This window comes from Ictalurus furcatus, chromosome 1 (assembly GCF_023375685.1).
Source record: "Ictalurus furcatus strain D&B chromosome 1, Billie_1.0, whole genome shotgun sequence".
Lineage (NCBI taxonomy): Eukaryota > Metazoa > Chordata > Actinopteri > Siluriformes > Ictaluridae > Ictalurus > Ictalurus furcatus.
The window spans coordinates 8,723,717-8,748,382 of record NC_071255.1 but is presented as its reverse complement, the minus strand read 5'-3'; the positions used below and the strand labels follow the sequence as shown (position 1 = coordinate 8,748,382).

At 39.5% G+C, this 24,666-nt stretch overlaps 1 protein-coding gene across 1 annotated transcript in view; it reads left to right on the top strand.

Moving 5' to 3' along the window:
* Positions 1–24,666, top strand: part of kcnn3 (potassium intermediate/small conductance calcium-activated channel, subfamily N, member 3) — a 92,530-nt gene that overhangs the window by 26,825 nt on the left and 41,039 nt on the right. Inside the window, exons 2-3 of the mRNA XM_053614212.1 lie at positions 7,883–7,978; positions 10,062–10,211. Of these exons, the coding sequence (XP_053470187.1) occupies positions 7,883–7,978; positions 10,062–10,211 (246 nt within the window). The remainder of the gene's footprint in view (positions 1–7,882; positions 7,979–10,061; positions 10,212–24,666) is intronic.

The following is a 24,666-nucleotide window of genomic DNA, read 5'->3' as shown; positions in this document are numbered from 1 at the left end:
CCCCCTTTCTGAGGAGATTACAAGTGATGACCACCTCCCCCTCCATTGGACATTGAAGGGACAGTTTACAGTGTACACTGTCAGTTTACAGGTCAGTTTGCACTGTCCGCAGGCTCTTTGCACATAAAAAGACAGGTAGGGCAACTATAATAATTTGTGTCTTGGGAGGGGTATGGTGTAGATGACAGAGACATCCTTGACCTTGGATTTCCACCACATACACCTGGAGCCTCTTTGTTCGGATGGGACATTTCTGATTTCTGATCTAAAATTTGAGTGGTGAGAATGGTGGCTTAGTGGTTAGCACCTTGGCTTTGTACCTCCAGGGTTTGATTTCCACCTCTGCTCTGTGTGTGTTAATTACCATATTCTTCCAGTGTTTTGGGGGTTTCCTCTGGGTAGAACAGCACTGGTGCTTTGAATGAGCAAGCATTATTTCAGGCTTATTCTGACATATGTGGACATTGATGAACTGCACGGATGCCATTTATAAACAAGCATTTTTTTTATAAACATGAAAAAGGAGCACGAAATATCATTCTTTGTTGGTAGACATATGATTTTTGTATATTTAATTTTGGTATATAGGTAGACACAACGAGCAAAACCACTGCAAAAAGTGCTGTGAGAAAAAACACTTTTGCTTGGTCAAAATAGAAGGGTAAGTCTCTAGTAATATAATTCTGGGAAACGGTTGTTACACAAATGTATGCTCTAACAGTGCCTCTAGAAAGTATTCACCCCCAGTGATTATCTTTTTGCTGTATTGCAAAATTTAAGTATTTTAGTATGAGATTTTTCTGCTCATTTTCAAGTGAATCAATACAGAAAATAAAGTATTCTGATGTCCTTAAAATTATTTTATGAAATCATTTGGGTTTCAGATCTAAAGATGTATACAAGATGATAGATCAGAATTCTAGCTTTCATTTCCTGACGTTTACACCTAGATGTTTTAAACAACTTGGAACATGGCACCTTTCGTTTGAACCCACACATTTTTCAAGTGATCAGAAATATTGGAACATGTAACTGACAGGTGTATCTTGTTGCCCAGGAGTGCCCTGTTAGATTCTTCAACAGGTAATAGCGCTGAATGTCCACTGTTGATTTGAACCATGGGTTTCACCTATGAAGACTGCATTTGTTATTAAAAAGGATATTCTTATGACCAGAGAGCTGTCCATGGGAGAAATGCAAGCCACCTTGAAGCCGAGAAAAGAGGGAAAATCGATGCAAGCTATTGCACAAGCATCGGACAATACAATTTGGAATGTCCAGAAAAAGAAAGAAATCACTGGCGTACTAGCAACCATATTTAAAACATTTCAGCCAAAGAAAACAACAGAGGTTGATGACAGAAACATTGTGAGGGCTGTGAAGAAAAACCCAAAAAACAGCAGTTACTGACATCAACTACCTCCACAGGGTAGGGGTGAAGGTATTATAATCTATCGTTTTTAAGGAGCTTTTGAGAGCAGAAATATCATAGAGGCCAGGTCATACCACAAGATGCAAATCGCTCATCAGCAGTAAGAATCAGAAGGCCAAATTGGAATTCGCAATGAAATTCCACAAGATGAGCCACAAAAGTTCTTTAACCAAGATTACCCTCTACCAAAGTGATGGAAAGACTAAAGTGTGGAGAAAGAATGGATCTGCTCATGATCCAAAACATAGAAGCTCATCAGTCAAGTATGGTGGTGGTTGTGTCATGGTTTGGGCTTGTATGGCTGCTTTTGGAACAGGCTCACTAATCTTTATTGATTATGTAACTCATGATGTTAGCAGCAGAATGAATTCAGAAGTCTATTGAAACATTCTGTCTGCCAATTTACAGAAAATTGTATCCAGTCTAATTAGGAGGAATTTCATCATACATCAAGACAATGACCCAGACCACACTTCCAACTCAACAAAGGACTTCATCAGGGGAAAAATTGTTTTAGACTGGTCAAGTCAATCACCAGACCTTAACACACTTGAGCATGCATTTCACTTCTGAGAGCTGCATTATAAGCCTGGAAAAGCATCACAGAAGAAGAATGCAGCAGCTTGGTGATATCAGTGGGTCACTGACTTGATGCAGTTATTTCAAGCAAGGGATATACAACCAAATATTAAGTGTTATTTACTTTAATTTACTTTAAGACTTTCTGTTCCTATAATTTTGTTTACCTAAAAAATTGGGTGATCTGCCACTAAAGGTGCCATGTTCTAAGTTTAACACATCTAGATGTAAATATCAGGAAATGAAAGCTGGCTTTTTACCGAAACTACTTGTCCGACAGGTATCTGTAAATGAAAACCTGATAGCCCAGATACATATTGTGCTTGTCCTGGGTGCTCAGGCTAGCGGTTTGTGTACATCTGCATCTACTCAGAGCTACAGGAAACCTTTACTGCTGTCCCTTAAACTCCATTCCTCTCAGGTTACTATTACAACCATTACTGTAGTGATACTTTATACTAAATTTCCATTCTAGTCAGTTATGGACCTTATTGTTACTGTAGTGTCTTATTGTCATGGGTTATTTGTGATGGGAGTATTTATGCTTTGCTGTCTCTGTGTGTGCTCATCCCCACTGTTTCCCATACTCCCCTCCCTGCATGCATCTTGTTCCTGTTGCACTTTATTTACGTTCTGTCAGTACTGTGTATGTCATCCATGTATCATTTTCCTTGGGTCCAGGAGAAGCGTTATTTCAGGTCACTGTGCACTGCACACTGTATGTGGCTGTGATGGCAATAAAGATCTAATTGATTTGACTTGAATAAAAGGAGGTTCAACCAATTATTAAGTACAAGCGTCACATAAATGACTATAATGGAGGTTAGGACGGATGCAAGAGCAGAAAAGAGCTTTTATTAAAGAGAGGCAGGCAAACAAATCCAAATCATGAGACAATAGCGTGGTCAAAAAACAGGCAATGGGTCAGGCGATTGGCAAACAGGCACAAACTAGGCAAAACAGGATTCGAGAATGAGAGAGAGAACAAGATCAAAACAATAACACATGAACCGAGAAACAAACGCTTGGTATACGGAAACTCACGTAATACTTCACAATGTACAAGATACACAACGGGTTTAAATAACAAACGTAATAAAAGGTGAACACAAAACAGCTGAGACTAATGATGACACATACGGGAAACAACCAATGACAATACAGGGGCAGAGACAGGACCTAAACCATAACAAATGCACATGTCAAAAGTAAACAAAGTCAGTGTCACTGAAAACCCAAAAGCGTGAACTCACGCATCGAGCTCACGCATCGGGTTTCCGAGCACGCTGCATGCTACAGCGCTAGCTTGAGGGGAAATCGTGACAACAAGTGTTCACCTAATTTTTACGAGCCTTGACAGTGATTGACAACTATAATTGAAAATGTATAAAAGAAAAATTGTTTGTTATTAGGTTAGGTGTAGGAATCTGTTCTATTATTATGAATTAGATAAACATCAGACAACATTTTATGAGTAATTATTGCAATATAAAATATCTCAAAACACTTTCTCTTTCTTTCTTTCTTTCTTTCTCACAACTGTAGGTGCAGTTTTGTAGGTCTACAATTACTGACTGTTGCCATGCATAATTTGTCAGTCCCACACTAGTTTCTCCATCAATGGAAAAGGGACACGCCCCACCGCACACTCGCACACACACTATAATGTCATTTGTCATTTGTTGAGAATGGTTCATCACTGAAATAATATCTGGTCAACGGTAGTCTTATGGTGATTGCATTCCACCAGAAGGGGGCTGACACATATTGCATAAAAAAAGATGGATGACAGTCAGGATGAACAATGAGCCATCATTAGGTTGACAAATCAAAACAAAATAATCAGAGATACCAAAAAAAAAACCCATTATGTTGGTACTTGGTACATTCTTAAAAACAAAGAATGCACTGGTGATCATCCATAATATCTGGTCATGTACCAACTGCATTCAAGAGAGCAAGGGTTCCTGAATAAACTCACTCTGGATCCCTCTGATATCAGCAACTACTGACCGGTATCACTTCTCTCTTTTCATTCTAAAATCCTTGAATGCGCAGTCTACGATCAACTGTCTCTCTATCTCTCACAGAACAACCTCCAAGATCCTAACCAGTGTGGCTTCATAGTGGCACATTCCACAGAGACTACCCTTTTGGTCGTCACTGAGACGCTACATGCTGCTAGATCAGCCAAACTATCATCAGTCCTCATCCTCCTCGACCTATCAGCAGGGTTTGACATAGTCACAAGACTCTCTTGACCACCCTGACTAGTCTTGGAATTTGTGGCACAGCATGGCAATGGTTTGCTTCCTATCTGGAAGGTCGGTCATATCAGGCGACATGGAGGGGATCCGCATCTGCTAAACGTAGATCTCCACTGGTGTCCGACAAGACTCGGTACTTGGTCCTCTACTATTCTCCCTCTATTCTCAATCTCTTGGTGAGGTCATGGGTTACATGGGTTTTCCTACTACTGCTATCTGGATGAAACACAACTCATCATCTCCTTCCCTCCCTCAAACACTCATGTTTCAGCTCACATCTCAGCATGTCTGGCAGACATCTCATCATGGATGGCAGTTCATCAGCTGAAACTAAATCCCAACAACACTGAACTGCTGTTCATCCCAGGTGATTAATCCCCATGTCAGGATCTTGCAGTCTCCCTGGACAACTCGCTGATCTCACCTTTGGTCACCGCACGCAACCTTTGGGTAACCTTGGACAATCAACTGTTCTTTTCCTCTCACATTGCTAATCTGACATGCTCATGTCGATTTCTCCTTTACAACATCAGAAGGATTCATCCATTTCTATCCACACCAAACTACTCAGGTGCTTGTTCAGTCCTTTTGAGATTGGACTACTGCAACTCGCTCATGGTAGGTCTAAAGACCTACCTTTTCTAAAGTACTTAAATTAGCACTTTAAAAAAAAAATTGTTTTGTCTATGTGCTTTTCATATTAGTTCCCTAACAGAGTTTTTAGATTCACGGTGCTCTTAGTCCATGGCATAGTGAACGAGTATCAGGATGTATTTACGTATGATAGAGACTTCAAAGCACTTTTATAAGTCGCTCTGGATGAGGGCATCTGCCAAATGCCGTGAATGTAAATTTACATGGTGAGCTCAGGAACACCAAAAGGCCTGGATGACACCTGAAAACAACTGTGGTCAGTGACAGAAGAATTATTGTCCTAGTGAAGAAAAAGCACAACAGAAGTTCACCAGAAGACTTCACCAGACTAAATACAGGGGGTTTACCACAAGATGTAAACCTCAAAAACAGGGACTAAATTAGAGTTTGCCAAAACAAACAAACAAAAAAGCCATCTAAAAAAGCAATTACAGCTCTGGTTAACTCGTATTTATTGTCAACATGCAGCAGGATGAATTCTGAAGTGTAGAGGGCTATATTATCTTCTCAGATCCAGCCAAATGCTTTAAAACTCATTGGATGGTGCTTTATAGTACAGGTGGACAATGATCAAAAGCATAATTCGCAAGAAACCAAAGACTTTTTAGGGCAAAGAAGTGCAATATTCCATCAATTACCTGATTTGAATCCAATTGAACATGCAATTCACTTGCTGAAGGTAAAACTGATAGTAAAATGCCCCAAGAACAAGCAGAAACTGACGACAGCTGCAGTAAAGGCCTGGTATTAAAGATAACAATTTAGCTAATGATTGTTAGTTTCTCCAATTACTTTTGGGTAATTGGGTAATTGTTCCTTATAAGGGGGGTCAGATATAAAATGTGCATTACTTATTATATCACTTATTATATCACAGTCCATTACTACACAGATCAACTGAATTCACAGTTATATCACATCTGTACTTAACAGATTTATTTTAAATACAATCAGTTCTAGAGAAAGTTACATTTAGTAAAATATATGAAAATCACCACAGTGCACACTTTTTGAGTTTCAGTTTGTTTTAGCCATGTAATGAATCTATTTCAAACTGCTTTATAGATATATTCTTACTGTGTGTTTGTGCCAGATGTGGTTTCAGTCACTGGTCACTGATTTTTGCACTTCTAGAGTATTTTGCAGTTAGTAATCAAGGAGCTGGCTGTACATGCATTGTGTTCACATATGAATAGATATTTATATTTTCTCTATTTTTTTTTTTCAATGCTGCTTCTTTGCTATTTATTTTTATAGGTTATATACTATTTGAATTTATTACATATAACATGCCCTCCACTAATATTGGCACCCTTGGCAAATATGGGCACAGAAGACTGTGGAAATTTTGTCTTTATTGTTTAACCTTTTGATCTTTTGTTAAAAAAAAAAAAAAATACTCTGCTCTCATAGATATCAAAAAATTGAAAACACAATGCAGGCTTATAAAAAAAATCTTTGTTAAATACAGGTGTACCACAATTATTTGAACCCTTTTAGTCAATACTTTGTGCTACCTCCCTTTGCCAAGATAACAGCTCTGAGTTTTCTCCTATAATGCTGATGAGGTTGGAGAATACATGGCAAGGGATCTGAGACAATTCCTCCATACAGAATCTCCCCAGATCCTTCACATTTCAAGGTCCACGCTGGTGGACTCTCCTCTTCAGTTCACCCCACAGGTTTTCTATGGGTTTCAAGTCAGGGGTCTGGGATGGCCATGGCAGGACCTTGATTTTGTGGTCAATAAACCATTTTTGTGTTGATTTTGATGGATGTTTTGGATTATTGTCCTGCTGGAAGATCCAACCATGGCCCATTTTAAGCTTTCTAGCAGAGACACTCAGGTTTTCATTTAATATCTGTTGATATTATATAGAGTCCATTATGCCATATATCCTAACAAACTGTCCAGGTCCTTTGGCAGAAAAACAGTCCCAAAACATTAAAGAGCCACCACCATATTTAACTGTCTGCATGAGGTACTTCTCCATATGGCTACCTCTCTGTGTGCACCAAAACCACCTCTGGTGTTTATTGCCAAAAAGCTCTATCTTGGTTTCATCGAACCCGATCCCATTTGAAGTCCCAGTAGTATCTGGCAAACTAAAGACATTTTAGTTTGTTTTTGGATGAGAGTAGATACTTTTTTTTCTTGAAACCCTTCCAAACAACTTGTGGTGATGTAGGTGACTTCAGATTGTAGTTTTGGAGATATGAAAGACAATGGTAATGTTTAAAATAATAATAATAATAATAATAATAATAATAATAACACTTAAAAAAGTTAAAAAAAATTTAGGGCACCCAATGAGTATAAAAATATTATTTAAAAAAACGAATTAATGTAATTTATTGGCAAGTATATACATGAAATATATTTTCATTTGAGACCATGCAATATGATGCATTAAGGTGAAAATGTGAAAAACAAAAGGGTGCCATTACTTTCATGAGTACCCTAGCTAGATAAGTTTGAGAAGACCGTGTGCTATGGGGTGTGTGGAGTAATGACTTTTGTACAGAGCATTAAATCAGACCCACAGGTGGCCATTCTAATATTATCTGGAGTTCAACTAGAAAGCTTTGGGGTTTGGACAGGAAGTGATACATCACCTTGGCTTCTGTCAGAGGGAGTGATGCTAGATAGTCCTCTGTGTGTGTGTGTGCGTGTGTGCATGTGTGTATGTATGTGTGTGTGTGTGTGTGAGAGAGAGAGAGAGAGAGAGAGAGAGAGAGATTTATTTGGATTCCTGCTGATATGTGGTGCAGACATCACTGTTGCGTTTATCACGATGAGCCTGGAGCAATCATAGAGGCTATTAGAGTAACCACAGGATGCTGTGTGTGTATGCCCTGATTTGTGTGTGTGTATGTGTGTGTGCTTGAGTATGTGTATGTATTTTAAAGTATACATGGTTAACGGTGTCTGTGTGATGTGTTTTTGCAGAGCTCCATGTACTCCCTGGCATTGAAATGTCTTATCAGCCTGTCTACCATCATCCTCCTTGGGCTCATCATTGCTTACCATGCTCGAGAGGTGCAGGTAAGAATATACACACTCATTCATGCACTATGTACATATAGTGCTGTGAAAATGTATTTGCCCCCATTCTGGTTTCTTCTTTTATTATGTATCTCATACTAAATAGTTTTAGATCGTCCAACGAAATACAATATCAAACAAAGCCATCCTGAGTAAACACACAATTATTTATTTATTTTTTGAATTTTTTTTATTGAAGCAAAAACAGTTATCCAACACTTATCACCCATGTGAAAAACTAATTGCCCCCTTAAACTTAAAATCTGGTTGCGCCACCTTTAGCAGCAATAACTGCAACTAAACGCTTCCGATAATTGGAGATCAGTCTTTCACAGCGCCGTGGAGGAATTTGGCCCACTCTTCTTTGTAGAACTGCTCTAGTTCAGCCACACTGGAGGGTTTTCAAGCATGAACTGCCTGTTTAAGGTCCGGCCACAGCATCTCAATTGGTTCAAGTCAGGACTTTGACTAGGCCACTCCAAAACTTTAAATTAGCATTTTTTTTTTAAACATTCAGAGGTGGATTTACTCCTATGCTTTGGATCATTGTCTTACTGCATAATCCAGTTGCACTTGAGTTTTAATTTACAGATTGAAAACCAGACATTCTCCTTTAGGATTCTCTGGTAGAGAGCAGAATTTATGTATCCCTCAATTATTGCAAGTTACCCAGGCCCTGAAGCAGCAACGCATCTCCATACCATCAGTTCCACTTTTGACTCACCAGTCCACAGAACATTCTCCCAAATGTTTTGAGGATAATCAAGGTGTGTTTTGGCAAAATTCAGACGAGCCTTAATGTTCTTCAGGGTTAGCAGTGGTTTTCACCTCACCACTCTTCCATGGATGCCATTTTTGCGCAGTGTCTTTCTGATAGTGGAGTCATGAACAGTAGCTTTTATTGATTCAAGGAGGGCTTGTAGTTCCTTTAATGTTGTCCTTGGCTCTTTTATGACCTCTTTGATAAATCATTGCTGTGCTCTTGGAGGAATTTTGGAAAGTCGGGCACTTCTGGGGAAAGTTCACTACTGTGCCGAGTTTTTCCAATTTGAGATAATGGCTCTCGCTGTGGTTCTTAGGAGTCCTTTGTAATCCATCCCAGACTGATGTATTTCAATCACATTCTTCTTCATAATTTATAGAATTTCTTTAAATTTTGGCATAGTGTGTTACTGGGTAAGACCTTTTAACCAACTTCATGCTGTTGAAAAAGTTCTATTTAAGTGTTGATTTGACTGAACAGGGTTTGCAGTTTCATAGATTTTGGGAATTAGTTACAAATTTTCACAGGCACAGTTGGTATTGGATAACATTTTTGCTTTAATAAATAACATTATCATATGTATTTTGTGTTTATTCATGTTGCCTTTGTTTTATGTTGATTTTGTTTTGATTTCTGAAACAATTTAGTATGAGATATACACAAAAACAGAAAAAATCAGGATGGGGAAAAATACTTTTTCACAGCACTGTACACTAGGGAGTTAAAAGACACTACCAAAAATGAATTTTTTCACTGGTTATTGAAAAATAATATACTGTAAAACTAGATACGCCTTGTTTGGCAAGACATCAGTCCACTGGTCATCCATATCAGTGCAGCAACTAACAATGTAGTAATGATAATTTTGCTGCCTATAAAATGATACCAAAACTGTACTGGTTCTGATTCTGTAATTTTGGGTTCACGTATCTAATGTTACACAACACTCACACTCAAGGGTAAACATTTAAATTAAACTAATTACTTATTAAAAGTACATTAGGATGTATCCCCTAACCCATTGGTTTGCCTGTTCACTTGAATTTACAAATCATAAAGCTTGTGTACTTTCATAAATTATGTGCTTTGATCAGTTAGGCTCTTTTTTGGGACAACATTTTGGGAGCCAAATATGTCAACATCCTCATGAACACCATACACCTCACTTTCCCTCCCAGCTTTTATCCAAAGCCATGCCTTGAAACAAGCTTTGGTGAATCAGGGTCTGTGCACATCCTGAATCCACCATGCCATGATATGTACTCCCTTGAGTATTGACCAGTACTCACTTTGTCACCTCTAAACTTTGGACGACCATAGGACTGCAGAGACCTGGTGCAATTGGTCCACCTCCCTTTGAGAACAACCAGGCCAGAAGTTCCCCCAACCCTCCAAAACTGCAACAGAATTTGCCCGGGCCTCATTTCAGCTCTTGGAAGATCAGCTGTAGTTATCCTGTGGCACAGTAAGGTGAGAAAATAAAAAGAAGAGTTACTAAAAGTAATGGAAGAGCTTGGCAGGGAAACACTGTATGCACAGACCTGTGACAAGCCAAGATTCTTCCATTTCTGTCAGGCAACACACCTGATTGGTGCCTGTCGGGTGATTCCCTTCACAAACGGCAGGGGTGCAGTTTGTCTCTGGCCATAAATCGTGTAATAAAATGCTCCAGTGCAGCTTGTTCAACCAACTTCTCAGACTTCTTAGGTTCAAGACTCCACCACCTGCAGGAGTAAAGGAGGAGTCCCCTTCCTCCACAGTCAGCTCCAGGAAGCTTTGGGGGTCAAGCCAAGCTGCTCTAGCACAGCTGGGCTTCCCTGATCAGCAGAGCTTGGCTCTAAAATCCCCACTTGCCCTTGGGCCACACACCAAGGCCATACCCTCAAAGATCTTATACCTCAACATCATTCTGCCATATCATCCTAGTCAAGGCCAGGTAGCTCATTTGCAGCTGTCACAGGGGACATGCAAGGGGTAATGAGGGTCCTGAGGAGGGCTCAATCTGTGGCCTGGGCTTCCGTGAATTTGGCGTACTTATGCTGTTGCATATGCAGGTCAAAGAGAGCATGATGTTGCTTCTCCTGCAGGTGGATTAGTGACTAGATTATGTGGGCAAGAGAACTCTGTTTCATATTCAGTTACCTTATTCTCAAAGCAGCTCCAGTATTTTGGCACCAGTGTAACAGTCTCAGCAGCAGACAGTCAGCAAGCAGAAAGATAAAATTTAAAACAAAAGTGCAGCTTTTCAGCTTGGTTGCCACTTCTCTTACTCAGCTCAGGTTTTGCTCAGCTCATGAACACACATGCTCAGCTCAGTGAAAGAAAAAACAGAAATAGCGCATTAGACATAAAATAGATGTGTGCTGCAGATGTGCAAATGTTGTGTGCTTAAAGGAGATCTCAGTGCTGACGACTTCATGTACACAATTTGATAAATATCTAATTTTATATATAAAATGTTAGTTTCCTGTTTGTTATAATTAGTATCTACTGTATACGACTGTGGTGTTATAGGGTGCTTTTCGGATGAAAATGTGCACAGATGGAAAATGAACATGATTATCATGAATGCAACCTTTTATGATGATGCAACCTAATATATCCTCAATATTTTAGGTCTTTATTAATTTTTTGTCTTCTTCTCTCTTGCATTTTATCACATGGATATTATCATATTAGTTAAATGTTTGTTTGTTTGTTTGTTTGTTTGTTTGTTTGTTTGTTTTTTTACATGGTAAAACAAGTGATAACATAATATACCCACAAAATGTGATCTTCTTTATGAACCCATGACTTCTATTGCCTGATTTTTTTGGCTTAAATTTTTCTGCCTTTAAAAGCAGGTTTTTAAGTTGAGAAATTCACACCATATTAATGCTACTCAAGAAAAACACGGTAACCTCAGCAGTGTAAAGTGTACGCAGGCAATTTCAATAATCTGAACAAACCTCCAAGAAAAACAAGTTATGCCCCTGCATTGTGCAAGTGTAAGTACCAATAAATTTGTATATCTCTATTCATTTGCCAACTCGGATTATAGCCCTTTTTGGCTTAATGTTCCAAAAATATGGCATGAGCATTTATCATATGTCCATATGATAATATATCCATAGAACTGGAGCACTGTGTGAGGTGTTCTGCAGAAAGTGTATAAGGAGTTTCAATGTATTATTAGAACAGACACATGGGCTATTGTTCATGTTAGCATATAAATGACTGTACACAAACCTGTTGTATTTCAGGGCAGGATGGTGAGCTGTTAGTCTTCAAGGCCCTGTGGGACTTGAGCGTCTTTGATGAGCACTTACAGAGCCTTGCCCTAACTGTAGAATATTGCCAGTAGTGATGCATGAAGTGCACCTCGCAGGCTATGGGAATACTGCTGACAATTCATTACCTTCTTCTGATGCTGCATTGTCACATCAGGCAGTGAAGCTAACAGCAGTCAGTGCTGCTGAGCCCTCTAAAAAGAAAAAGGTAAGCATCTTTGCTGCGTTGTTGCAGCAGGAATAGAAATAGGTAGAAGGCTCAGCTGCTCTGACCCCTAGAAGTGGAAGACTGAGCACTCCTCTTCTGTCTAAAACATGAACTAGAAATTTGAGGCAGCAGGCTGCTTTAGACCCATTGTCCGCTGTCATTGCAAAGTTGGTTTTCAAAAACCACAGCAGCGTTTCTAGTTTCACTGTTTACAAACATCTAACACAAGGGCACATCTGACTGTGTTAGACCCAGGCCACCCGCAGAAGTACAGTCGCTAATAGAGAAACAAGCCATAAAGAGAGTACGTGGGCCAGACGTGCTGGCTGCTATTCTGTATTAACTCTAGAGACCGTTGTGTGTGAAATTCCCAGGAGATCAGCAGTTTCTGAAATATTCAAACCAGCCCATCTGGCACCAACATCTATGCCACAGTCACCGAGATCACACTTTTTCCCATTCTGATGTTTGATGTGAACAATAACTTGTGCTTTTGACCAGTCTCTGCATGATTTTTTGCATGGTGCTGCTGCCACATAATTGGCTGGTTAGATAACTGCATGAATGTGCAGGTGTACAGGTGTTCCTAGTGGACGGTGAGTGTATATTGTGAACTTAGTATTATAAGGTTATATTTTCATTTAATTTTTAAAGTCCCCACATGAAGTGCCTTGAAACACACAGCATTATTCAATGTGTCGATGTAATTTCCGATGAAACTGGAATTCAGGGTGGGACTTATAGAGTGGCTCCTCCCCCTTTTTAAACAGCCAATAGTGTTTAGCTTACCTCCGAGCCCAGGCTCTGCCATACTTGTTAGTTAGTACTATGGATGCGAGCCTGAGCAATAACGATGTGTTGGATTCACTTGTGGAGGATTTTCTCCTTCACCTCCTTCACCTGTTTCAGCAGAATCTTCTACTGAGGAAGAAAATGAACCAGTGGTTTTCTTTGGAGTCGGGCCAAATTATATAGAAACTGTACCATCATGTTGCTTCAAAAACTGTGGTATTGTTTTTAAAAACACACAGCACAATACTTAAATTATAAGACTTTATATATACCTATAATACCTTTACTCCTCCTATACGTTTTTGCCGTTCTGACTTGAATGTCCACATTAACAGTGTTTTGCACCAAGTCGTACTGACATCCGATATCTCTAGTCGCTGGCTAAAATGAAGTTTAGAAAATGAATGTCATATTAGAAAATGGGGTGCACGGTGGCTTAGTGGTTAGCACGTTCGCCTCACACCTCCAGGGTCCGGGGTTCGATTCCCGCTGGGGCACTGTGTGTGCGGGGTTTGCGTGTTCTCCCCGTGCTGCTGGCGTTTCCTCCGGGTACTCCGGTTTCCTCCCCCAGTCCAAAGACACACACCTTTTTAGATTTTTAAAATTAAATTAAATAAACTGTCAAATCATATCTAAACATTGTGATGTTTTTATACCGTCTGGACTTGTACACAAAATATACCTTAGTTATATTTTATATATATCAATAAAAGCTCAATAGCTTTTGAAGAGAATGACTTACAGTCACAAAACCAACTGGAAAGTGTTTCTGTAGGTGTCAGGTTTGATGCACACCTTGTAGATTTTTGATAAAAAAAGGGGTGCGTTATAGCTGACACCTAGATGAACACTTGTTCATAATATATAATAGTGACATTTGGCACTATTATACTTCCATACTCTTGGCTCACAAAAATTCTACTGCACCCACTTGTGGTCTAGCTTTCCGTCACGAATGCGGAGACAGAGGCGGATGCACGTGCAGATTCAAAGTTTCAGAAATGTGACAAAATGACAAAATTATAAAACAGAATTAAGAAAATTCTTGGATTTTCTTGTAACATGGATGGGAAAATAAAACAAAGTAGTGGAGTCCAGAGTCTACATCAGGTGTTTGTCATTAAGAGACAACAATTACCCCTCTAAGCTAGATGTCCATACAGTGAGATGTAGTGCAAAACACAGCTTGATGCGGCCACAGTCTGTTCTTCCAGTGCCTCTTGAAATGAATAATTAATTTTCTAACTAATCATGCAAATTGTGTCTGCGACCACCTAACAAATGTACTCTGCGTGAGGCACAAATTCCTAGAATGATAGACGTAGTCAACCATAGAGCTGTCAAACAGCTAAGGACTGCAGATTCAGTAAGAAATAAATGTGTTAATAAGTTCTTTTTACATGAGGACAGCTGTGTCAGAACAAGTCCATGGTGTGAAGGGCATTACAGCTGATTAAAAACTCCAGTGGGGTTTATTCTAATGAAAAGACTGCTGTTTACAGAATAAACAGTGTTGTTATAAATTATTAATAATGGAAATGCATTTTTCATGACGGTGGCTTTTTTAACATTTAGAATATTGGTAGTGTCACACTAGTCCTGTTTAGTGTGCTGCAATTTACACACAAGCATGTGACAAATGATGTATGTGTTGTATGTTGTGTTTGTGATATTCACTTATTACATATATTGTCATAAATACGTAATGTAGAAATACAGAATAGAAACATTCATTGACACAAAGCACCTTCGTACAGCAAAATACAAGGCTTATTATCTGTTTTTCTGAATTTAATAGAAGAATAAATATAATGGGGGCGCACAGTGAGAATGCTTAGTGGTTAGCACGTTCGCCTCACACCTCCAGGGTCGGGGGTTCGATTCCCACCGCGGCCCTGTGTGTGCGGAGTTTGCATGTTCTCCCCGTGCTGCGGGGGTTTCCTTCGGGTACTCCGGTTTCCTCCCCCAGTCCAAAGACATGCATGGTAGGCTGATTGGCATGTCCAAAGTGTCCGTAGTGTATGAATGGGTGTGTGATTGTGCTGCGATGGATTGGCACCCTGTCCAGGGTGTACCCTGCCTTGTGCCCGATGCTCCCTGGGATAGGCTCCAGGTTCCCCGTGACCCTGAAAAGGATAAAGCGGTATAGAAGATGGATGGATGGATAAATATAATGTACTCAAAAGCAGCTCAAGTCTGTGCAACACTGCTCCAAGCAACTTGTCTGTCAAAGATTTATACCTGATTACCACTAAACTTCAGTCAATTGAACAGAATATGTAATCAGCTACATTTCCACCTTTTTTGTGCTGACATCCCACTTTTTGCACCAGCCTCCCTCATATGCATATGGATGAAGGAAAGAAACACACTTTGCATGTCGCCTTTTACACTGTGTGTAAACCGTTTAGCTTTAATCAACAGTTGCGTATACATGCAAGGTTTATTTTTAGTGCATCTTTCCCTGTGTGTATCCTTGTGCATCCAAGTGTTACTGTTTGAATGAATAAACTATGAATGATATAAAATATGAGTTAAAGTAGCACCAGTTTGAAAACGGAAGTAAAACTGTTTAGATAGATTTCAGTTTGATATGGGTTTTCTAAAACAGTGATGTTAAACGATAAATTCAAAGACAAATTACACAAACACAAGAGAATGATGTACAGCCATGGAGGCAGGGTGTGTGTGTTAGGATGCTCCTCAGCCGCAGGAATTGCCCGTAGGTGTGAATGCATGTGTAAATGTGTGTGTGCATGGTGTCCTGCAATGAACTGCTGTCCTATCCAGGGTGTATTTTAGCTTCTCACCCAGTATTCCCAGGATAGGCTAGAGATCAACCACAACCTTTACCAAGCATAAAACAGTTACAGAAGTTGAATGAACGAATGTACTAGTAAATTTCTTCGATGTTTCTAGGAAATGACGACCTCTTTTTTGCCATTCATCTTGCCTCACCGCCACCACCCAACCAACAAACACCTTTTTTTTCCCTTTCTTCATCTAGCATGGCTCTTTCACTTATTCCCTCTCTCTTTCTCCTCACTCTGCTGTCTGTTCTTTGCTGAACTCGATCAGAATACAAACATGCACGCACTAATCAAAGACTAGTTGTATTATGTGTCATATTTGAGAGAGCTGTCAAACGTGTGTGTATGTGTGTGAGGGAGTACATAAGTGTGCGTAGTTGGAAGCTGGAGTTCCTCCTGCGTGTGTCTCTGTGGTGATGAGTCTCTCTTCCTGGCTTTGAGTCAGACTCTGCCAGCACACTCCTGGGGGGAGGACGTGTGTGTGTGTGTGTTTTTGCGTGCATATGTGTATCTGTATGAAAGACCTGGTTGAGTGTAATAAGAAGCATGAAAGATTAGAAAAAAACATTTAGAAATCTAAGGAATGTTTGTCACCAGCTGGTGTGCGGGACAGAACGGGAGTGGGGGGGTGGGAGAGAGGGGATTGGGGTGAGATATGCCATTGGTTATTGATTATAGATCTATCCTCTAGGACTTTAAAGATCCAAATGTCAATGAGATGCATTGTGCTCTTGGTAAGCACTGGCCACTGTGAAACGGGGGACCACAAACTCATACATTAAACACCTTTGAGCATTTCTGTTCTTGTCCTCCTGCGTTGCGTCTAGAGCAGGAGTATCCAAAGCCCACCAGATGCGACTTTCTCACAGATGTTATAGATGTTGCTAAACTGAAAGAGCCCTTTTTTATTTAACTACACCTGCTAATTCATTTAGCAAATGTGTGTGCCTCGTATGTCAAGAGACTGTTGCGGGAATTAAAGAATTTAATATCATGAGACATTTTGAAGATGGGCACGGTGGTTTAGTGGTTAACATGTTTGCCTCCGGGATTGGGGATTCGATTCCTGCCTTTGCCCTGTGTGCGAGGAATTTGCATGTTCTCCCCATGCTTCGGGGTGTTCCTCTGGGTCCTCCGGTTTCCTGCCCCAGTCCAAAGACGTGCATTGTAGGCTGATTGGCATCTCTAAATTGTCCATAGTTTGTGAGTGTGTGTGATTGTGCCCTGAGATGGGTTGGCACCCTGTCCATGGTGTCTCCTGAATCATGCCTCGAGTCCCCTGGGATAGGCTCCAGGCTCGCCCGTGACCCTGTGTAGGATAAGCGGTACAGAAAATGGATGGATGGAGACATTATGAATCAAATCATGGGAATTGCCGAAAATATTCTGAGGATGAAAGGGCAGAGAAACTGAAGCAGCAGGAAGCTATCTTGGCAGAACAAACTTTTTCTCAGAGCAAATGGGACACAGAAACTTTCTAGAGCTAATTAGTGCCGATGCTTCCAACCACTAAGCATGGAAAACCTTTCATGAATTCTTGAGAGTCATTACCCAAAGTGGTCAATGTTATTTATCCTGATAAGAAGCACAAATTTATGAATATCATCTTGCATGTCACAACTGCAGCTGTCAACTGATACCCTGCTGCAGTTATTCCAGTAAATTAAATACACTGTACTGGAGCTTTTAATTAATATTTTGGTGACTGGCCTTAGGTATTTTGATGAGGTTTAATCTGGCCCCCTTTGAAAAACGTTTGGACACCCTTGGTATAGAGTGACAAACAAAAAGATTCACGACTGCACAACTCCAGCTAAAGACTAATAAACAGCTCAGTGCGTCATCATGGTAGCAAGAAGCCAATTTTGTAATTATCTCTGAGTGCATGGTTAGGACTGAAAAGCATTTTTGGAAGTGACTCGCGACAGGAAACTTTTTACAGTGACATCCAGGAAGTTGTTTTAGGAAGCAGAGTAGCACATTATATCACCTCGCAAATGACTCAGTGTCGATTTGATGTGAAGTGAAATCTAAACAAGTAGTTGTGATGCTACATATTCTCAAGAGGACCTTTAAAAGATTTAAGTGTACACCAGAATTGGAACTTTATGTGTAAGCATTTGAATGAATGCTTTGTCCTGCTGACGTTTGTTGTTCTTGTCATCGTTGGTATGACTTTCCTGTTTAAATGGTGAGCTCTCATTTAAGAAGACGTGATAAAGCTACGAATGCTGTTTCTATGTAAGTTCCATGTAGTCAAGAGTAAACAAGAGAAAACAGTGGATTAGGACAAGGCTATTGATTAGAGTGAGAAAGTGCTGATGAATACTATCGATTAGGACTAGATAGACAGATTGCTATCATGAGCAACATGCAGGTTATCATGGGTTGATTCGAGTGTCACTAACAGAGGCGGTGATAGAATTTGACATTATTTAAATTAGTAATATTGTGATACGTGACGACATTGAATTCAAAAGTATACCAAAGGAACTTGGTCGAGAATAAAGATTGTCAATTGTATTTACATGCATTGTATTACATGATGATTAGATGATTTGGAAATGCAGCATTTTGGGGACAGTTTCCTATCCCAGCTTTACTTTCTATCTTTACTTTTTTAAAGGTTATTTTTAAAAAAAAAAAGACAAACATAATATCAAATCACATTAGATATGTACTTTAGGGTTCAGAAGTTTGTGCCCACTACCAAGAATTCATTAATTTATTCTTTCATTCATTTTCATTAACTGTGTTATCCTAGTCAGGGTCACAGTGTATCTGTACCCTATACCAGGATGGGATACACCCTGAATGGAACCCCATTAAAGGGCACCATATACACATGCACTCATTCACACACACAGTGTGGCAGTTTGAGAGATATGTAATTAAGACTACCAATAAGTATTTATCAAAAGCATAATACAACATTTTATTTATTATTCAAGAATACATTTGTTATAAATGAGAAAATCCTTTTCTGAGAAATGTATAAAAAAAACAACTTGTGAATAAATGTCCCTCACTCACAAAGAAATTGGTGTTACACTGTTGTGACTATAAACTTCATTGAAATGGTGAGACATGCATGTTCATAATGCATAGTATGAAATATTATTATATGTTAATAACTAATGGCTGATATTAAACTAATTACTACGGTTCCTTAAACAGCCAAGGTTTAATCAAGGTTGTGGAATATAATTAAATCGTAAATTTTTTGGACGTGAAGAGGCGTGGTAAAAAAAAAAAAAAAACATGACTCAATGCAGCCGCACAATGTACTCGTAATGACATTAACATTCAGTTTACTGAGGCTGTAGCTCATCATGCAGACTGAGCCTGGGACTGCATACTCAATGAACTCTGGGTTTAAAAGCCACTGTAAAATGGTGGAAATGGTCAACCAGTAAGTAAATGCTTGAGTAAGTTGTGTAAGAATGATTTAAATGTGCTCTTATATCTTATTATTCTGTTAACAGAAGCATCTACTTTGATAAAAAAGTATATAATTAACCTGCATTTCATTTTCTTACGGTTAAATGGAGCTCCTGAAACATTCAGAAATTTAGCAATGTCACAAAAGTGCTGTTTAGTATATTGAATTTCTTCATTAAATGTGAGGAATTTGATGTGTCTACTAGGATCTGTACAAAAGCCTCCAAAGAAGAAGCTATTAAAACATGTATTTTGCCTGATTAGTTCTTTCTCAAGTTCATAAAATGGTCTCATACTATCGCATAGGGCTGGACGATATGGACCAAAAGTCATATCTCAATGTTTTTGGGCTGAATGGTGATATACGATATACATCTCGATATTGTTTATGTGGGTTAAATCCTCAGTTGTAAGCCAACTACATATGAGGTGTCACAAACACCTTTATTTATTTATTTATAAGATCAAAATGAAGTGCAAATACAGGGTTCCTCTTCCTGTTTGAGAATACATACAGCTGTGTAAATGTCAAGATGTAAATAAAATATTACATAAATATATCAAACAAAAATAGTCACATCTCTGACAATACTCCTTCAGTTGCTACCACAATAACAGACTGATTGAAAAAGTAAACATACAGGCCATCCTTTCCTGCTGAACAAGATACACAGCTTTGCAAATACCAAATGTAAATAAAAAACCTTTATAAAATATATTAGATGAAAATATGCACATCTCCGAGAATACCTCTTCCGTTATTTAACATAACGAAGACAGAACAAAAAAGAGTGCAAAATCCAGGTTTTCCTTTCCTGTTTAACAAACTATATCTCATCTATCATCATATATGAATATATAAACATAAAATATAAACTGGACTACTTGCTCTGAGAAAGTAGTTTTTGTTTTCTACTGATCTGAACTATCAACAGACTCAGGTTTGAGAGATGCCCTGTGGCAGGTTACAATGTTAGCACTGCAACTGAAAACCCTCTCAGAAGGTGTGCTGGTGGCTGGGACATAAAGATACTTCTTTGCCAGGTGGCTCAGTACTGGAAAAAAAAATGTCATATTCCTTCCACCACTTGAGAGGATCTGTATCACTCTCTACACTGACTGACTCTAAGTATCTTGAAAGTTCATTTTCAGTAGCCTGTCTCTGTGTCAGGTTGGTCCTGGTGGTGTCTGTACTCTTCTTAAAGAAGTTTGTGAGTGTCTTATTAACTGGTGGTGACACAAATGCTGCTCCCTCTTGGTGTGCAGGCATGGACACAGTGGGCACAGGCTGAAATCTCTGATTAGCCAGCAGAGACTCCGCCTCCAAGACAGCTTTGTGCTTCAACATGTCGATCTTGTCACTTGAGACGTACTGGGTTTTAAACTTTGGATCCACAAGTGAGGCCATGTCCAATAGGTCACTAGTGGCTAGGTCAGCATACTTAGTGTTGAGATAATTCACAATGTTGGTCTTGATTGATTTAGTCAGCTCACTATCTGCCTCATCATGTTCCAGGAGGCTTGTATTGAAAAGATGAAGCACATATGAGAGAGTAACATAGTCCTCACCAGACAGAACATCTGTGAAGTCCTGAAGAGGTTTGAAAGCCTTCTGGACTGCATGTAGGACCTCGATATCCTGCCAGGTAAGGACTAGATGCCTGGATTTCTTTTCAGAGGACAAAACTTTGGCAAGGGCACCCTGCTGCTCCAGAACCCTCTCAATCATTTGCTGCCTTGTTCCCCATCTCGTAGCGGACTCAGTGATGAGCTGATGAGTGGGCAGACCCAGCTGAATCTGAGCTGGGTGCCAATTCTCTCCTTTTCTTCCAGCTATAGGATAAGCTGCTCACTATTTTCTTGCTCAGGGAAATAGCCCGAGAGATGCTGTCATCAGACATGCCATACATGGTCCTGTGATATGTAGAAAATCTGAAAATATAGAAAAATCTTTTGAATATGTTTTTATTTCATTTTATTTATCTAACTTTATTAAATTTTTATTAATATAAAAGATAACAAAAATATGTTAATATGTTCTGAAATCACTTAAACCGGTCCCTCTCTTCAAATTTTACATTTGTATAATTACATATATAACATTTATATTTTTTTATTCATTTAAAACTGTTATGCGGTCAACTCCTTCAGCATACTCACCAGTTGCAAGATGAAGCCGGTGACCAAAGCAACTCATCCTCAGCCACAACGTTGGTCCCATTGTCGGTTGTTATTGCAACCAGTCCCCTTTCGTCAAGTTTCCAGCTTGTAAGAGCATCCTGCAGGGCTTCAGCCATATGTTCTCTGGTGTGGTCTTGGGGAAACTAGCTTGTTTGGAGACACGCACATTTCAATTCCAAATCTTCAATAAAAAGTACAGTCAAACTCATATATGGCTTGCATGTTCTCCTCGAAAATATATCTGTTGCCAGTGCATAGTGTGTCACTTTTGCAAGCTGGTCGGATAGTTTTTGTCTGACTTCACAGTACATGTCTGGTAGCGCTTGGCTGGTGATGGCTGGGCAAATCATATCTTTGATCCATTGTTTTCAGCAGCTTTTTAAAGCCAGATTGTTCAACTGTTGCAACAGGGACCATATCTTTAACAATGTGGTAGGCTACCGCCTCCATTATATCTCGCCACTTGGCACTTTTCTTTTCATAGGGCACACCCTGAGTAAATTAAGCTTGTAAAGAGGTTTTTTGGGAGGCAGAAGGCGTTCCAGTCTGGCTTGCAACAGCACGACCTCCATGAAGCGTACTACGTTCTTCATACTGTAGTTTATGTTGCTGTTGTGAATGGTGAAAGTGGTTTGTAGTGCTTCCCACACGTTTCGACATGATTATTGCACTCTGTACATATTACCTTGCTCTGATGCTCATCCGACCTTTTAAATCCGAACCACCTCCAAATGATTGAGCCATTGTTTTTCTTCTTAAAAACCAGCTCATTGTTGCTATCTTGCCTTGTGGCTGTGTCATCCTCCATGTTGCACGAGAAAGTGAGTGAGGCACGAGCAAATGAGTGAGGATGGGGTTACGTGCAGAGCGTGAGAGCGGAGAGATGCAAAAACTAGCGAGTTGAATAAGCTTAAATAAGTTTTAATGCCTCATCCATCTATCTATATCTCGATGTTAATGATATTGCCTCATCCTCTATCATTTTTGAAAATTTATCGATATGTCTCCAAAACTCGATACATAGCCCAGTTCTACTATTACACATTTTGTCATAAATGAATAGCATTCATAAGAATGAAAGAAAAAAAGTTAGCAGCCCAAAATATCCTTTTGGAAAACCTTAAACCTGGCAACACTGTCCATTCTACTCCAGGAAACACTATACACCTCATTTTAGAAGGCAGACAAAATCAAGCAAAAGACTGGCCACCACTAATTGCCTAGAGATTTTTAAGGAAAGGAACAGACTTTTGGACCCTACTGTATGTGAAGACAGTCAAAGGATAAATCTACTTGTATAAAAACAGTTCTGGAACTCTTAACATAGTTTCTACAACAGGCATTTGTAAGTTGGGACCTATGCCATTACTGTAAGAAATCCCCATCCATTTAAAATTGGAAAAGATACTGAGAAAGTACACAGATACAGTAAGACTTGATAATAAGTGACACTGACAAGACATACTGTAAGTAAGAATACATATAGTCTGCAAGTATATAAGCAAAACACAGAAGTACCAATCAGCCTATTTTAGGCAAGAACTTGCAAAGAAAACAACCTATCGGTCCATCATGAAGTGAAGTTCCCTACCTGAATAGGATTAGTTTCACTGGGTGGCATCTTTCATTCATTTTTTACACATCTCACATAAAATAGTAGGCAAGAAATACCCGGATGACCTACTGCTTCCACTGAGATTCTGCAGTATGGAACCACTGGACACTGTGGATTCTGCGCTGTCCCATAATGCACCATGACTGGCATGGAAGAGCTGTCAGAATTAGCGCCATGTAGTATGTCCGGATTGTATTCATCCTTAACACTTATACTAAACAGTACGTACTGTACCAACAGCCCAGCAGTAGGTACTGAATCGAATTCAGTAGGTACTGTCACAGATGCAGCCATGGACTCACATACACCTCAAAACCTTGCCATTTCTTCTCAGTCAACTAAGTTCTGAGCTGTCTTATATTGTCTTGATCTCTGAGTATGACCTTGCATTGTTACTTTCTTCTCCCTTTTGAATTTCCCCTTGGATTTGGATATTTCTCTATGCTCTATGGTATTTGACCTGTGCTCAGCTTTTGTGAACACTCTCTTGATCCTCCTACTGGCATTATCTGCCCTGAGACATTTCTGTCTTTTTACTCTGGCCTGTTATTTCACATTGAGTTTTGGATTGTGGACTGTATTAATAAACCCTTTGCAAATGTATTCTAACCTTGTCCCTGAGTCCGCTATGTTATAGAGTGTCTGCCAGGTTATGTTGTCTACAAACCCAGATGCCTACGTCACACATGGCCATATGATCATGTATATCTTTTTGGCAGCATCTAACCTTAGATGATTTATTATATAAATCATGAATTTATAGCAATACCACTGCTCATTTATTTATTTCTAGAATTTCTATGCCACCGTATTGTGGCATAGAATCACAGCTTTATTCAATCTTCAGGATTATGTTCTGAATGATTGTATATTCATTCTTCTGCTACTGGGCTCCCAGTGTATGCAGTATGGCAAAACATTTATATAACATATACAGTACCAGTTATTTCATCATTCAGGAAGTGGATATGCAAGCTAGGTCCTAAATACAGTGCATAGCACCAGTCAAAAAAAAGTTTTTCCAACAAAAGAGACAGCATCTGCTTGCCCAAGATAAAAAAAAAAGAACCAAAATTATCCAACAACTGCTGAGTTGGTGAAAGAAGCGTGGTTAATTTGGTCTGCAGTTTTCTCTGGGAAGGAAGAAGACAAACAAAAACATGGCCAATCCATATGGAAATAAAATCACAGAGGAGCACCTGCAAATGATGGAATTACTCCAGGTCCCCATGTAAACTAGGGCTGACGAATGCCTGAAGGACAGAAGAGGCATTATCTAGCCCATAAGGCTGAGAAAAGCCATTCTTCCCCTCGTCGTCTTCTCTGATATGGATCTCTTGAATTTCCTAGTTGTTCTGTGGCTGACACAGCCAGTGTAATTTGTCATGATACTTGGCAAGTAACTAGAGTTACGGTTTTGAGATCATGGGAGTCCTAAGATCATGATCAGCAAAAGGAAACAGAAGATGAACAAAGATATACTCTTGTTATAAGTGACTCCTACTAGAAGAACATATACTGACTGGCCTGCGATCGAATGAGTGCTTGGACACTAGTGATTCCGGTGGTAAGTTGTGTGGGCAAATTCACTAAGAAGACAGATTGATCA